Source organism: Mesoplodon mirus, assembly GCF_964341445.2.
Source record: "Mesoplodon mirus genome assembly, chromosome: 9".
Classification (NCBI taxonomy): Eukaryota; Metazoa; Chordata; class Mammalia; order Artiodactyla; family Ziphiidae; genus Mesoplodon; species Mesoplodon mirus.
In genome coordinates, this window is record NC_138985.1 from 83,449,318 (window position 1) to 83,466,728 (window position 17,411).

General features: G+C 37.1%; 1 protein-coding gene across 1 annotated transcript in view; it reads left to right on the plus strand.

Moving 5' to 3' along the window:
- Positions 1 to 4,724, plus strand: part of CFTR (CF transmembrane conductance regulator) — a 187,313-nt gene extending 182,589 nt beyond the window's left edge. The window contains exons 25-27 of the mRNA XM_082631970.1: positions 716 to 888; positions 1,533 to 1,638; positions 3,041 to 4,724. Coding sequence (XP_082488096.1) covers positions 716 to 888; positions 1,533 to 1,638; positions 3,041 to 3,241 — 480 coding nt within the window. The 3' untranslated portion in view covers positions 3,242 to 4,724. The remainder of the gene's footprint in view (positions 1 to 715; positions 889 to 1,532; positions 1,639 to 3,040) is intronic.
- Positions 4,725 to 17,411: the final 12,687 nt, after the last annotated feature.

A 17,411-nucleotide genomic window follows, 5' to 3' on the forward strand; every position in this document is an offset into this window, starting at 1 on the left:
ATTTATTTTTCCTATCTAGCTTAAAAAAATAAGCCATTGACCCTAACACAACTCTCATATTCAACCCCAATATTTAAGCACCTTTAAATCTCCAGTAATACACCACTATTTTAACTCCAGTTATTTTTACTTCATAGTTTCGTGACTTTCTTAAAGTCCGTTTTTATGAATTAAAGAGATGAGGAGTGCATTGCCATATGTGGTTTTAAATGGCTCCTCAGTTGATTTTTATTGCTGCCTTTCATGCTCTGTTATTACAGAGTAGAGAATGGAAGGTAGCATAAAAGAATCTGTCATAATAAAGTAAGTAACTGCATTCTACACATATTATCTTTTCTAGCATGTATTCAATTGTGTTATAATTATCTGTGTATGTCTTTATAAACCCTGAGCTTTGCAGAGCCCATGGACCATTTATCATCTCTTTAATCCCTATTGGAGGACCTGGCATAGAATAGGCACTCACTGAAAACCTCATGAAAGGAAAAGTACAGAGCTGAAACAGTCTGTAGACTGATGCTTTAGAGCTGCCAAGATTATACATAGTCTTTTGTTCAGTTAAAGCCAAATAGCAGGAATGATGGGGGGTTGTTATGAAATTTAAACTTTTAGAACTCCTGTCTTTTCAGATTATCAGCCTCTTAAGTGTTTTTAACCCTGTAGTATGTGAACTACCCCTCCTAAGCCCAGTGTTTTTCCTCTTTCTTTTCTGCAGGTTGGACTCCGATCTGTGATAGAGCAGTTTCCTGGGAAGCTTGATTTTGTCCTTGTGGATGGGGGTTGTGTCCTAAGCCACGGCCACAAGCAGCTGATGTGCTTGGCCAGATCCGTTCTCAGTAAAGCAAAGATCTTGCTGCTTGATGAACCCAGTGCTCATTTGGATCCATTGTGAGTTTCAGAATTCCTGCTATTTAATAACACAGGGGGAAAAGAATCATTGAGACATACTTCATATTGACACAAATTTCTATCAGGCTGTCACGTCTGCAAGCAGAAGACTACCTTCTAGATATGAAATAACTGCCCAGTGGAAAAGTTACTATTTGACATGCGCACAAGTGCTTATTTCCTAGTATAAGAGCTATGTGTTCTCTTCTAAGTGTCATTTTGCAATTTCATACAAACTCTTCCCCCTTATCGACGTGTGATAAAATATTTAGTTACATAGGCATACCTGGGTCCTTATGGTTTTCCTTACTATCCCAGTTATAACATAGGAAATATTTATGGCACAAAATAAAGAACTACTATTGATGCTACATACTGAAAAATATACTTATTTGGGAAACTTTTTTCAAACTGTGAAATTTTTTCCCAAATATTTGTCCTATTTATTTATGAAAACTTAGAATCTGCCCTGTGGTTGGAAAGCTGATTGTGGCTGACTCTATTGCAACATTCTGTCAAAAGGATTCAAGGAAAGAGAAGTAATTTAAGGAATTAAATTGACAGAAGAATAGGTATGTTATCAAGGATAGAGACAGATTATTAATGTTCTGTGATGTTACATGTGGTATTTTTTTCTTTGCTAGAACATACCAAATCATTCGAAGAACCCTAAAACAAGCATTTGCTGATTGCACAGTAATCCTCTCTGAACACAGGATAGAGGCAATGTTGGAATGTCAACGATTTTTGGTGAGTGTTTCTAATTTACCTAAGATCTCATCTCTCCTTTGATTCTTGATAACAATCTGATATGTGCTGGTTCCTGCAAGTCACAGCAATGTACAAGCTCACAGCTATCCAGCTTTACTCAAAATACCTGCCCAAGTTTCTCACTTTGTGCAACGAGTTGAGGTCGGAATTCAGCAAATCTAAAATAGCAGCTTATTACTAAATTACATTAATAAATTGGAACATCTATACTTTTTGCTTCTTTTATCTGGGGATCAAGTCATGAAAAAGACTAGGTCCTGATGCTTTCAGTAACGAAATCTCCCATGGATGGGGTCCAGGACAGGCCTGGATTGTCTTGCAACCTGATGTACGGTTTTAATGCAGTAGTTGAGAGGTTTATTTCATTTTTCTAGCCATTATTTGGAACTCAGCTTAGTGCGTCTCCCAACCACCTTCTCATTGTGGTTTCAAAACTGTCACAGATTCTTTCAAGTGATGTTTACAAATTCCTTTGGGTTTAGCCACAAGGAAATCCTGAGGGTGATGTATCACATCATTTCTGTTAAAGCTTTTCAGGCTCCTGGAGGTAAATCCTTTTCTTACTGAAGGATTGTTATTACCATTATTATTACTAAGCTTCGAGTGACAAGTTAGGGACCGACTCACAACCTCTTGCCCAGCTACGGTCAGGTTCAGCTTGAACGTGTGAAGGAGGCACAGTAACTCAGGCACATCCTGACCAATTTGAAATTGTTAAGCTTCAAATCCACTGTTGACGTGGTTCACCTCTTTATGGTGCTGTGGACTCAGCACTCATTTGTAAGGTTAATACATAAAGGATCTAACATGAATAGTTCTTTTTTCTAAAGCCCCCTTAGTTCCTCTAAAGTTCTCTGAAGATAAGGGATCTAACATGAATAGTTCTTGTTTTCAAAGCCCCCTTAGGGCTTCCCTGGTGGCGCAGTGGTTGAGAGCCCGCCTGCCGATGCAGGGGACACGGGTTCGTGCCCCGGTCCGGGAAGATCCCACATGCCGTGGAGCGGCTGGGCCCGTGAGCCATGGCCCAGTGAGAGGCCCAAGTGCCGCAAAAAACAAACCAAAAAAAGCCCCCTTTAGTTCCTCTAAAGTTCTCTGAAGAAGCACATTGTTCAGTACTATACCAATTTAAAAAAAAAAAAAAAAACGATCTCCCAGCTTCTAAGTAAAAAAATACAGCTAATTTCACAAATGGTAGAAGCTCCATAAGGCACAAGGACTCAGCAGTGAAACGAGCTCTCCCTGACTGTTCAGACTGCAAGCCTCTGGACGCTCGCTGTGTGTTCTTTCTGGCTTTCCTCATCCTCTGAGCCTGTGCCCTCTTGCCTCGCTTGGGTCCGCCCTGCCTCCTTGTCCGAGATCTCACTAACGGCCACTTCCCTAGGTCATAGAGGAGAATAGAGTGCGGCAGTACGACTCCATCCAGAGGCTGCTGAGCGAGAAGAGCCTCTTCCGGCAGGCGATCAGCCCCACAGTCCGCCTGAAGCTCTTACCCCACCGGAACTCGAGCAAGCAGAGGTCTCGGTCCAAAATCGCTGCCCTGAAGGAGGAGACGGAAGAAGAGGTACAAGAAACAAGGCTTTAGAGAGCAGAACAAAGGTTTGCCTGGGGCATTCACGCGTGGAGTTGAAGGAAAAAAAAAAAAAAAAAAAGAGTTTCTGCCTCAGAAAACAAGGATGAATGATGCTTTTTTAAAAAAGGAAAACTTCGGGTAAGAGGAAGTAAGGATGTTCCCGTGGATGAATGGCTTCCTGGCAGTGGTCAAACAGTGTGACAGGTCCTTCAAATCCTTGAAGGTTTACCACTTGGAATCGCAAGCCAGCTTCTCCTGAAAACTTTTCCCTTTGGTCGTCACTGGAAAGGTGGCTGTAAACGTCAGCCAGCTTAATTCTTCAACTTACTGTTTAGTGAAACCTACTCATTTGTATTATTGAAGAAGAACTGTAATCATACTACTTAGAGATACAATTAAATAATGATAACTGGAAACGTTAGTGGCTTATATATGTTTATATACCTTTTTCTCCACTTTCTCCACGATATTTAAAAACACAGCTATATTGTCTGTTGAGGATTCAGACTGCCCCATTTCCAAGCAAGTAATGGAATGCTGTGAGAGTCACAAGAGAGCCCATCAAAATATGCACCACACAACACCAAGTATCAGTCAGGAGACAGAACTTCCCGATCTTGGAAATCAGGGTTAGTACCATTCAGCAATACCCAAATGCAAATAAATCAGAAAACATCCCTTATCTGGGAAACGGGCTGTTACAGTCCCATGTAGGGAACCAGGATGTAGCTCCCTTGATGTGGGAGTGAAGATGTCTGCTTCCAGAAAGTAACAAGCTCATACGACTTCTGAACTGAAGGATGGCTGGAAAAACGCTTTAATGCAAATTGGTGCAGGAGAACCCTTCATCACACAGAAGCTCCAGGTAGAGAGTGTGTAGGCAGATAGGCTGTGGGCGCTACAGTTAGATGTACGTGAAATTCAAAGATCTAGGTATAGAGAGGGTGATGTGGTGTGTTTCCAGGCTACCTATGTGCACTTCATACTGTATATACTGAGCAGGAGAGATAATGGACACACTGAGTAGAGTCAATCATGAATTAGTTTTATATGCTTCTGTTTTATAATTTTGTGATGCAAATGAAATTTTCTCTAGGAAATATTTATTTTAATAATGTTTCAAACTCATATAAATGGCTGTATTTTAAGAATGATTATATTATGAATTATATTTGTATAAAAGATTTTTATATTTGAAATGTTGACTTTTTATGGCACTAGCTATTTTTATGATATGTTAAAACTGGGAGGGGGAAACCTTGGGGGTATATTAGCCAGGATGAATTATGAATTATGAATAATGTTAGTGTGGAGAGAAACAGTAGGGCCCACACAGACGTTGCATATACCTGTGTGATTCCCGGCCAGTACACTGGTTCCCTCTTAGATGCACTTCTAAAGAAAATGGTACCACAAAATCTGACCACCTCTATCAAGGATACACTGCCTTCTCAACTCCAAACTAACCCTTAAGATTGCATTCTATTTATTACTGTAGGAAAATATCGTGTGTCAATAAAATCCATATATTTGTGTGAAACTTAGCTGTTTTCAGATGTGTTCATTAATCGTGTCTCATTGATCTCTTACTTCAGTCTCTAAGGATCATGGTACACAAAACATGAATCTTTCCTTTAGATATAGCTTCTTGAGAATCCCATGTGAATTAAGACACTCTCAAAATTATTTCTTTTTTTAAATTGTGGTAAAATATACATAACCTAAAATTTACTGTTTTAACCATTTCAAATGTACAGTTCAGTGGCTTTAAGTACATTCACATTGTTGTACAATCATCATCACAATCCATCCACAGAAATTTTTTCATCTTGCAAAACTGAAACTCTGAAACCATTGAATAAAACTCCCTATTTATCCTTTCCCCCAGCTCCTGGCCACTACCATTCTATCTTCAGTTTCTATGAATTTAACTACTCTGCGTACCTCATATGAGTGGAATCATATAGTATTTGTCCTTTTGTGACTGGCTTATTTCACTTAATAATGTCTTCAGGGTTCATCATATTGTAGCATATGTCAGAATTTTCTTTTTAAGGCTGAATGATATTCCATTGCCGGTACATATATATGACATTTTGATTCTCCATTCATTTGTCAATGGACAACTTAGGTTGCTTCCACCTTTTGACTATGTTGGATGATGCTTTTATGAACATGGTTGTACAAATAACTATTTGTGTCCCCACTTTCACGAATGAGGACACTTTTGAGCTTATTTCTGTTTTAAAATGGAGACTTATAGAATAAAAAAGATACATATTCCACAAGGGCTCATTTATTTATTTGAAAGCTTATTCAAAGAGCAGTAGCTATTTTTATCACTATCTTGACAAGTGAGCAAATCTCATCAAGGGAAATAGTATTTCTACACTAGAACCTGGGTGGATTTCTTTGTCCAAATACCTGTTTTTAATTGATGAGGCTTCTTGGGACCCCTTTTCTTCCTTGCAGAGTTTCTTCATGAAAGATGCAGGTGCCATTGTGTGGTAGATAGACAGTAGGTCCCAACTGAGTGCCAAGGCCTCCCACTCCCTTTTCTTATTGGGAGAAAAATTTTTTTATTTTCATATGTGACCCCGAGAGGGCAGTCTCAGAGCATGCTCTATTCTAGTTATCCCAGTTCAAGTTTTTTAATTAATAAACTTTATTTTTTAGGGCAGTTTTAAGTTCACAGCAAAACTGAGCAGAAAGTAAGAGAGTTCCTGTAACACCCCCCTCATCCCAGCCCTCCCTAACCTCCCCCACTCTCAACATCCCGCACCAGAATGGTACATTTGTTACGATCAACACATCATTATCGCCCAAAATCCAATGTTTACATTAGGTTTCATTCTTGGTGAACGCTTATTCATACCTTCCTCCTTCCTAAGCCCCAGTGACCACAGATCTTTTTACTGTTTCCATAGTTTTGCCTTTTCTGGAATGTCATGTAGTTGGAATCATACAGTATGTAGTAGCCTTTTCAGATTGACTTCTCTTACTTAGCATTGTTAATTTGCATTTGTTTTCTCCTTCAGATAGGAAAGCCCTGTCTTCTCATGGCTTGCTATCTCATTTCATTTTGGTATAGAATAATATTCCATTGTCTGGATGTACCACTGTTTATTTATCCGTTCACCTACTGAAGGACATTTTGGTTGTGTCCAACTTCTGACAATTATGAGTAAACATTCCTGTGCAGCTTTTTGTGTGGACATAAGTTTTCAAATCCTTTGGGTAAATACCAAGGATCTTGTGGTAAGAATATATTTAATTTTGTAAGAAACCTTCAAACTGTTTTCCAAAGTGACTGTACCATTTTGCATTTCCGCCAGCAATGAATGAGAATTCCTGTTTGAATCCTCACCAGCATTTGGTGGTGTCAGTGTCTGGGAATTTGGCCATTCTAATAGGTGTATACTGTTATCTCGTTGTTTTAATTTGCATTTCCCTGATGACGTGATTTTGAACACTTTTCATATGCTTGTTTGCCATCTGTATATCTTCTTTGATGGGATGTCTGTTCAGGTCTTTTGCACAGTTTTTAGTTGGGTCGTTCGTTCTCTTATTGGTGAGTTGTAAGAGTTCTTTGTATATCGTGGGTAACAGTCCTTTATCAAAAGTGTCTTTTGCAAGTGTGGCTTGTCTTATGCTCCTGACAATGCTTAGGCAGAGCAGAGGTTTTTAATTTTAATGAAGTCCAACTTATCAATTTTTCTGTCGTTAATCGTGCCTTTGTGTTGTACATAAAAAGTCATCGCCATACCCAAGGTCATGTAGGTTATCTATGTTATCTTCTATAAGTTTTATAGTTCTGTATTTTATATTTATGTCTGTGATCCATTTTGAGTTACGTTTTGTGAAAATTGTACGGTCTGTGTCTAGAGTCTTTTCTGGTGTGAGGATGTCCAGATGTTCTAGCACCATTTGTTGAAAGGACTGTCTTTTCTCCATTGTATTGCCTTTCCTCATTGTCACAGTTAAGTTGACTATATTTATGTGGGTCTGTTTCTGGGCTCTCTACTCTGCTTCACTGAACTATTTGTGTATTCTTTTGCCAATACTATAGTCTCTTGAAGCTTTGTAGAAAAACTTGAAGTTGGGTAGTGTCAGTTCTTGGACTTTGTTCTTCTCTTTCATTATTGAGTTGGATATTCTGGGTCTTTATTCTCTCCATATAAACTTTAGAATCAGTTTGTTGATATCTATAAAATAACTTGTTGGGATTCTGACAGGGATTGTGTTGAATCTGTAGATAAGTTGGGAAGAACCAATATCTTGACAATATTGAGTCTTCCTACCCATGAATATGGAATATCTATTTAGTTCCTTTTTAATTTCATTCATCAGAGTTTTATAGTTTTCCTCACATAGTGGGAATACTTTGTTAGATTTATACCTAAGTATTTCATTTTGGAGAGGATGCTAATGTAAATGGTAATGTGTTTTTAATTTCAAATTTTACTTGTTCATTACTAGAAATAGGAAAGTAATTGTATTTTGTATATTTACCTTGTATCCTTGCAATAATCACTTATGAGCTTCAAGTAGATTTTTTTTCTTTGTCAATTCTTTTGGATTTTCTACATATGTGATTATGAGCAAAGACAGTTTTATTTTTTCCTTCACAATTTGTATGATTTTATTTTCTCTTCTTTTTGAATTAGCTAGAACTTCCGGTAAGATGCTGAAAGCAGTGGTGAGAGGGTACATCCTTGCCGGGTTCTTGATCTTAGTGGGAAAGCTTCAAATTTCTCACCATTAAGTAGGTTAGCTGGAGGGTTTCTGTAGATGTTCTTTATCAAGTTGAGAATGTTCCCCTCTATTCCTACTTTGCTGAGAGTTTTTATCAGGAATTGGTGTTGGATTTTGTCAAATGCTTTTCCCGCATATATTGTTATGATCATGTGATTTTTCTTATTTATCCTGTCATTGTGATGAATTATGTGAACTGATTTCAAAGCTGAACCAGCCTGGTGTATCAAGGAATAATCTCACTTGGTCATGGTGTATAATTCATTTTACACATTGTTGAATTTGACTTGCTAATATGTTATTCAGCATTTTGCATCTATGTTCATGAGAGATATTGGTCTTTTGTTTTCTTGTAAAGTCTTTGTCAGATTTATTATTAGGGTAATGCTGGCTTCAAAGAATGAGTTAGAAAGTAACTCTTCTGTGTCTATCTTCTGAAAGAGAATGCAGAGAATTGGTAGAATTTCTTCCTTAAATGTTTGATAGAATTCACCAGTGAACCCATCTGGGCCTGGTTCTTTGTTTCAGAAAGTTATTAATTATTGTTTCAATTTCTTTAAAAGGTCTATTCAAATTGCCTATTTCTTCTTGTCTGAGGTTTAGCAGATTGTGTCTTTCGGGAATGGGTCCATCTCCTCTAGGTTATCAAATTTATGGGCATAGAGTTTTACATATTATTCTTTTATTGTCTTTTTAATGCCCATAGGATCAGTAGTGATTTTCCCTCTTTCATTTCTGATATTAGTAATTTTGTCCTCTCTTTCATTTTCTTAGCTAGGCTGGCTAGAGATTTGTCTATTTTGTTGATCTTTTCAAAGAACCAAGTTTTTGTTTTGTTTATTTTCTCGAATGACCTCCTGTTTTAAATTCCATTGATTACTGCTTTAATTTTTTATTATTTCTTTTCTTTTGCCTAATTTGGATTTAATATGCTTTTCTTTATTGGTTTCTAAGGTGGAAGCTTAGATGATTGAATTTAGGTCTTTCTTCTTTTCTAATATATGCATTCAATGCTATAAATTTTTGTCTAAGCATGATTTTTGCTGCATGCCACAAATTTTGATAAGTTGCTTTTTTATGTTCATTTAGTTCAAAATATTTTTATCTATGTTGAGATTGCTCTTTGACTTGTGTTCTTTAGAAATGTAATGTTTAATCTCCAAGTATTCTGGGATTTTCCAGCTATCCTTCTGTTATTGATTTCTAGTTTAATTCCACTGTGGTCTGAGAGCAGACATCATGCGATTTCTATTCTTTTAAACTTGTTAAGGGTTTTTATGGCCCACAGTGTGATTTTCCATGCAAGGTTGGTGAATGTTCCATGCAAGGTTGAAAAAAGTGGGTATTTTTCTGTTGTTGGATGAAGTCTGTAGATGTCAGTTATATCCAGTTGATTAATGGTGTTGTTGAGTTCGACTATGTCCACACTGATTTTCTGCCTGCTGAATCTGTCATTCATAGTCTCTCAACCGTAATAGTGGATTCATCTATTGCAATTTCTCCTTGCAGTTCTGTCAGGTTTTGCTTCATGTATTTTGTGTGTACACACACCTCGGTTGTTAGGCAAATACACATTAAGGATTGTTAAGGCTTCTTGTAGTACTGACCTCTTTATAATTATGTAATGCCCCTCTCTATCCCTAATAACTTTCTTTGCTGTGAAGTCAGCTCTGTCTGAAATTAATATAGGTACTCCCACTTTCTTTTGATTAATGTTAGCATGGTATAACTTTTTCCATACTTTTCATTTTTAAAGTTGGGTCTAATTTTTTTGATTCACTCTGACAGTCTCTCTCTTTTAAGTAGTGTTTAGACCATTAAAATTTAAAGTGATTATTGATATAGTTCAATTAATATCTATCATATTTGTTACTATTTTCTATTTATTGCCCTTGTTCTTTGTTCCTATTTTTGTCCTCGTCACTTTTTCTCCCTTTTATGACTTTAATTGAGCATTTTATGATGCAATTTTTTCTCCTTTCTTAGCACATCAATTAAACTTTTTTTTCAAACTTTTTTAGTGGTTGCCATAGAGTTGGCAATATATATTTACAACTAATCTAAGTAACCTTTAAATAACACCATGGCACTGCAGGAGTAGTACAGGTACCTCATAATAACAAAATATTCCTAATACCTCTCTCCTGTTTCTTATATCATTGCTGGCATTCATTTTATTTATTATGTAAGCATATTTATATGCATGCTATATGTAACCAAATATGTTTCTATTATTTATTGAACAAGCTATAATATTTTAGATCATTTAAGAATATAAAAATAAAAGGTTTTATTTTACCTTTACTTATTTATTCTTTGATGCTCTTCCTTTTTTCATGGAAAGCTGAGTTTCTGACCTATATAATTTTCCTTCTCTCTGAAGAACTTCTTTTAATGTTTCTTTCAAAGTAGGTCTACTGACAACAAATTCCCTCAATTTTTGTTTGTTTCACACTGTATTTCTCCTTTACTTTTGTATGATAATTTTACAGGGTACTGAATTCTAGGTTTGGGGTTTTTTTCTGTCAACACGTTAAATATTTCACCCCACTCTTCTTGCCTGCATGGTTTTTGAGCAGTAGTCAGATGTAATTCTTGTCTTTTCTCCTCATAGGTATAGTGTATTTTTTCTTCTTCTTTCAAGATTTTTTCTCTATGTTTGATTTTCTGCAGTTTGAATATAATGCCTAAGTGTGGGGCTTTGGGGGGCCATTAATCTTGCTTGGTGTTCACTGAGCTTCCCGGATCTGCAGTTTGATGTCTGACATTACTTTGGGGGAAGTTCTCAGTCATATTGCTTCAAATATTTCTTTCATTTCTTTCTTTCTTTTTCTTCTGGTATTCCTATTACAGATATATTACACCTTATGTAGTTGTCCCATAGTTCTTGAATATTCAGGTTTTTTTCTGTATGTTTTTCAGTCTGGGAGGTTTCTATTATCATATTGTCAAGCTCAGAGATTCTTTCCTCAGCCATGTTCAGTCTACTAATGAGCCCATCAAAGGCATTCTTCATTTCTATTACAGTGTTTTTGATCTCTACATTTCTTTTTGAATCTTTCTTAGAATTTCTATCTCTTTGCTTACATTATCTATCTGTTCTTGTATCTTGTCTATTTTTTCTTTTAGATCCCTTAGGATATTAATAGTTTTTATGCATTCCTGGTTTGATAATTCCTGGCATATCTGACTCTAGTTCTGATACTTGTTCAATCTCTTTAAACTGGGTTTTTTACCTTTTTGTATGCCCCTTGTAAATTTTTTTTGATGTACTGGGGAAAAGGAGCTGTGGTAAATAGGCTGTTAGTTATGTAGTAGTAGTATGTAGGGGGAGACAAGAGTTCTGTACTCCTATGACTAGGTCTCAGTCTTCTGGTGATCCTGTGCCCCTGGACTGTGAACTTCACCAATGCTTCTCAGCTTTTTTCGCCCCTCTTAAGTGGAGCCGGATTTCTAGAGTGGGTTGGAATTGGGTACTTCCCTCCCCCAGATAGGTTAGGCTCTGGTAAAATAGTTTTTTCTGAGGTCAGGCCTTCTCTGGTATTCTTCAAAATGATTACCTTTCTGCTCCCCATGCTGGAAGCAAAAGGAAATTTTCATCCATCTTTTTTGTGAGACCCTGTTAGAGCTTTGGGAGGTAAAACTCATGAAGGTGTGGGTCCCTCTCCCCTGATGACTGCATCCCCTCAGAGTTTTCATCTCTCAGGCTTGCCTACACTGAGCCTCTAGAAACTTATCAGTTACAGTTCAGGTTGTCCTATCCCAGCATTGGTTCCTACGGAGATTTCTCCTTGGTAGTTTCTACTGAGGTAAGTTGTGATTCTCTGTATACACCTGTCTGTCTCCAATTTTTTAAAGCTGTTTATACAGGTTTAATCTATGTCAAATGTAGTTACAAAGGTAAAGGACAAGTACCTTTGTATAGAATACACAGACACAGCATCACACCATGGGGCCCATTAGAGGGGCAAGGGAGACAACACTTTTCCCTGACAACAGCAGCTCTAATCCCAGGAAAGGTTCTGGACAGAAGGCTGGGCAGCCAGGAGCACCCTCATCTAGCCCCAGTCTCGGCCCCTGCTTCAGCAGCAGTTTGTCCTGTGACTTTACTTCTCTGACAGATCTAAGAAGCATTGCTGATCTTTCAGTTTGTTCAGCCTTTTATTTATTGTTAGGTTGGAGTGGCAACTTCCAAGTTCCTTACATACCAGATCTGAAACCAGAAGCCTTTCTAGTTCTTTTTGAGTAAAAAACAAACAAACAAAACTTTGCAAAGAAGGAGTCAAATGCAAACTAAATGTGACAAAAGAAGCCCTAATTCTAAAAGCTCACTTTAAGAAGGAGAACACTGAAACAAGAAGGGAAAGTCAACGTTGTTCACCCAAGCTCCACTGCTCATCATACCACTTGGCTTTTCCTCACATCAGATTTTCTTCACTCTTTTTTTTCATTTTCAAAATACATTATTCTGTCCACAGGCCTTCTACTTTTATCTATTTATTTTCTATATGTAAGTCTGGAGTTTTGGGTTCTACTTGTCTCAGTCTACACCCACTCTCATCTGACTCATACTTTTTTCATTTATTTCTCAGACCTTTCACTTTATTCTTCCTCATTATGAGAAAAAAGCTAAGGCTTGAAACAAGTACATTTCCTTCCAGTAACTGAGAACCTTCCAGGGTTGGGAAATTGCAGTGTATCAGAGTGAAAGGTTAATAAAACCCCCAATGTAAATATTTTAGTAGTTTGCTAAAGAAAGAACCCTCAAATATTATGTGGAAGACAATTTAGAATGAAGTTTAAAAAGCTCAATATAAAAACCTGTTTGACCTGTTAAAACAGGTGCAGACAATCACAATTCCCTATTAAAAGATACAATGAGAAAAACCCATAAATTCAAGACAAATGCCTTGGGCATGAGAACTCCAAGTCAATAGATGGTGAATTATTAGCTGCTCCCAGCGTGTAGAGCCAAACAGACCCCAGTCACTTTCTGTTGACAGGAAACTGGGGAATCAGTATCTATGTACCTTCTCAGAGAAGCGAGACTTCTTGGCAGAAGTTTAGGCTTTATCCTTAATTCATTATAGTGGGACCACTCAGTTGTTTTTTTAATAACTCAGTTTCTCTAACCGTAAAATGATATGGCGCATTGGGAAATGTGGTCAAAATTTTTGTTTAAGCAAATATGCTAATGCTGGCCTTTAATTTCATGTAGCAAAATGAACTAATGCAGCAGTAATGATAAATAGTTACTTGGATCAAAAGTTGACACTATTTACATCTTTCATTCATCAAAGTACAAAATTGGTACAGAAAGTACAGATTGACCTTCAAATAGTGCTCCCTTGTAGAGATTTGGTTCCATTGTTAGGCTAAATGCTTTCCCCCCAAAAAACGCATATGCCAATTACTGAAATGAACTCAGACTTACATACTAATTTAAATGAATCTCTAATACATTTTCTCCTGAAGCCATTGTAAATATTGGAATTTAAGCCTAAATAATTTTCATGTATAAACAACTCTTTAACTATGTTCTTCCCCATTCACCTTTGACACTGATGGAATAATAGAAGGAATGATCTTCAGCAGCAATGACAGACGTGCTGATAAATGGAACTAAAGCTGAATTGTATTTTGATTGACAAGTATTGACACAAATGCTAAAAAAATACAGAAATCCATCTTGCAATTAACTCCTAAGAAATTAAAGTTGTAATTTACCTAAAATTATAATGTAAAGAATAGGCTTTCTCTGTTTTATTTATTTTTTAAATACAGAGTAGAATGGTGGTTGCCAGGGCCCAAGGGAAATAGGGAGATGTCAAAGGATACAAACTTCAGTCAAAGGATACAAACTTCCAGTCATCAAGATGAATAAGTCTGGGGATGTAACGTGCGGCATGTTGATTATAGTTAACAATCTGTGTTATATACTTGAAAGTTGCCACGAGAGTACATCTTATATATTCTCACCACAGAAAAGAAGTGGTGATTATGTGATGTGATGGAGGTATTAGCTAACACTATGGTGGTCATCATTTTGTAATACATAATTATATCAAATCAACACATTAAATTTACACAGTGCTATATGTAAATTATATCTCAATAAAGCTGGAAATTAAATTCAGTGGTAAAAAAAAATAGTTGGCCACAGTTGATTGCCTGACCATCATTTTTGTCCGAGTTCTATAAGCCAACAAAAACAAGGCAAGTTTCTAAACAACCATCTCTTTTCCCCTCTGCCTCTTCACTGGCAACAGGTACCAGGGGCTTACTAATATTCTACGGAAACGTATAAACAAACTTATGAGCATAGGCTATCCCCTTGTGAGGAAGAAATCTTTATTTTTATTTCCTCTTGTCACCCATTTAGGTTGGATGCTCCAGTGCCCTTGAGGAGGCAAAGCAGGCACTAGAGTGTCTTGCACAGACTAAGCTTCCTTCCTACTCGGGAACCCACACCAGGCTTTGCACTTGAACTTTGCAATGTTGCCTGGCTATTCTGTGGCCAGGGATCCACAAAGTAAAATTAAACATCGGATGATGATCTTTTTACATTATCTGGTCAATTAGCATATTTAGAAAATTTTGGAAATTTCAAATATATATAAAAGTAGGCATATAATATAATAAACTTCACACCCCTGTTGCTGAGCTTCAATAGGTATCAACACATAGCCAGTCTTATTTCATCTGTTCTCCCTTGAATTTCCCTCCTACATAATTTTCAGCAAATCCCAGACATCATACAACTTTAGCTGTGTGTATCTAAAAGGCAAGGACTTCATCTCTATCCTTTTGTTTCTTTAAAAAAAAAAAAAAAAAAGAAAAACCATACCCACAATGCCACTACAACAACTAAAAAGAAAAAAGTCCTTAATATCCTCAAATATCCACTCAATGTACAAGTGCCATTGTCTCATTTTTTCCCAAACATAGGTAGTCCTCCCTTTACACAATAGTGTGGGAATGTTAAAGTACCATACAAAAATAATTTAAATAATTAATGGGAAAAATATTTAAAGGTTCCATGACCTTTAAAAATATTAAACAAGGGCCTCCCTGGTGGCGCAGTGGTTGAGAGTCCGCCTGCCGATGCAGGGGATACGGGTTCGTGCCCCGGTCTGGGAGGATCCCATATGCCGCGGAGCGGCTGGGCCCGTGAGCCATGGCCGCTGAGCCTGCGCATCCGGAGCCTGTGCTCCGCAGCGGGAGAGGCCACGACAGTGAGAGGCCCGCGTACGGGAAAAAAAAAAAAAAAAAAAAAAAAAAAAAAAAAAAAAAAAAATTAAACAATTGGACATTAAAACCTCTCAAACTGCTGGTTATAAATAAGGAAATGAACTATCTGGTAAAACTAATATTTAGTACACTCTAAAACATTTAGAATTAAAGTGTTTTATTTCTTTGTAAACACTCATCAAGAATAGTTTGAGCAATGCTTTTCTTCTGGGCATGTAACTCGCGATGTGAAGAGAGCATGTCTTGGCAAGTTGTCTTACTTCTTTCTGTTTGGATCGGCTTCCAACATTTTATCCTTAGTGGCTCCAATGTTGTGAAATATCTCCAAGAGTCTGTTTAATGTAAAGACTTTGGCTGATGTCACTTCCTCTGGGACATGTTTGTCTTTTTGTCACAACCGCTTTCCTCCTTTATATCACTAAGTTTGCCTTCATCAGGTCCCTCTGGCTGCATATCTAGAATCTCTTAAGTAGCTGCTCAACATTCCCATGGTCAGCTGTTTCTTCCATAACTCCATTTACATACTATTTGAATTTCACTTCCAGCATTATCACTTTTTGTCGCTGCTGCATTTTCATCTTTGTTGGCCAATTCCCTCTTGATTTTCCATTTTTGTAAACTAGTATGTGGGTTTATCACGGTGAGACCAGGAGGCACACCACCACACACTCCAAACACCGTACTGTTTTGTTGTTTTTTTTAACATCTTTATTGGAGTATAATTGCTTTACAATGGTGTGTTCATTTCTGCTTTATAACAAAGTGCATCAGCTATACATATACATATACATATATCCCCATATCTCCTCCCTCTTGCGTCTCCCTCCCACCCCACCTTACTCTTTTTGAGTGTACTGAGTAACGGTTGCACAGAGACCAGTCACCAACAGACTTTGAAAGAAGTGACATGATTGGTCACTGAGCCTGGGGCAAAACCTGCAGACATGGAGGGTCGACTGTATTCACTGTACTATGCCATTTTATATAAGGGGCTTGAGCATCCACGGATTTTGGTATTCACGGGGGCTCCTGGAACCAGTCCCTGTGGATACTGAGTGATGACTCAGAGTTGCGGACAGAAGGGCTGGTAGTGAGGTTTGTATTTTATGCAATTATTCACAATCAGTATACTTTGTCAATTGAAATTTGAACCATGTTGCTGAGGGACTGGTATCATTTAACTAAACTGTTGTAACAGATTTATTCATATCTGAATGGTATAAAACAGGCCTGCCTAGTTTGTTTGAATCAAGATCCTATTAAGGTTTACATATTGTAATTGGTTTATATATCTCTTAAGTTCCTTTGTAGATTCTCCCTCCATTTTCTTTTCTTTCTTTTTTTCATGCAATTTACTGGTTGGAGAAACTGGGTTTTTTAATCCTTTGCAGTTTTCCACAGTCTGGATTTTGCTATTTTCTTCTCCCTAGAGTTGTTTAACAAGTTTCTGTACTCCCTATTTCCTATTAATTAGTGGTTAGATCCAAAGGTTTCTAGTTGAGCCCTTTTGAAACATCCTAGTAGGTTTTGATAGTTTCTTTGCATCTTGGTGTCTCAGCTTACTTGTACATATTCTAAGCTTACTTGCAGACATGGAACTCACCACTTCTCCAAGGAGCCCAGGTTCCTATCAGTGGGAAATGGTATTTGAAGACGAATATTTGGTCACTAGAGTTGCTCCTTGCTATTGAATTGGTCATTGCATTGGTCTTTTCAGTAGATTGAGCTAAGAAATAGATATAGATAAAATATATAATGGAATTGAACTGAGCAAAGAAGTACATCTCTCTATATGTCTATTTCTATGTCTATGTCTATATCTCTACCTATTTCTATACTATAGTGAAAATGTCATAAGGTCATACCATCACTTTCAATCCAAATTCAGGACTATAGGGTTTTTACTTACCTTTCTTCTATCTTCTATCTGCATTTTATTTCTCCCATGCCAAGAATTCCAGTCCTCAAAACAATGATAAAAATTAGGGTATTATGTAATTACTCTCTGGCTCACAGTTTCAAAATAATAGTACAACACTATACCAACACTACAATTACTGAAAAATGTTTAATTTCCTTTTCCTCTGTTTCCCTTGCATTTTTTTTTTCATCTTTAGGGTATATTCCACCAGAGATGCAGGCAAATTTCTGTGCTTTAAAGTCATTTGGAATAATT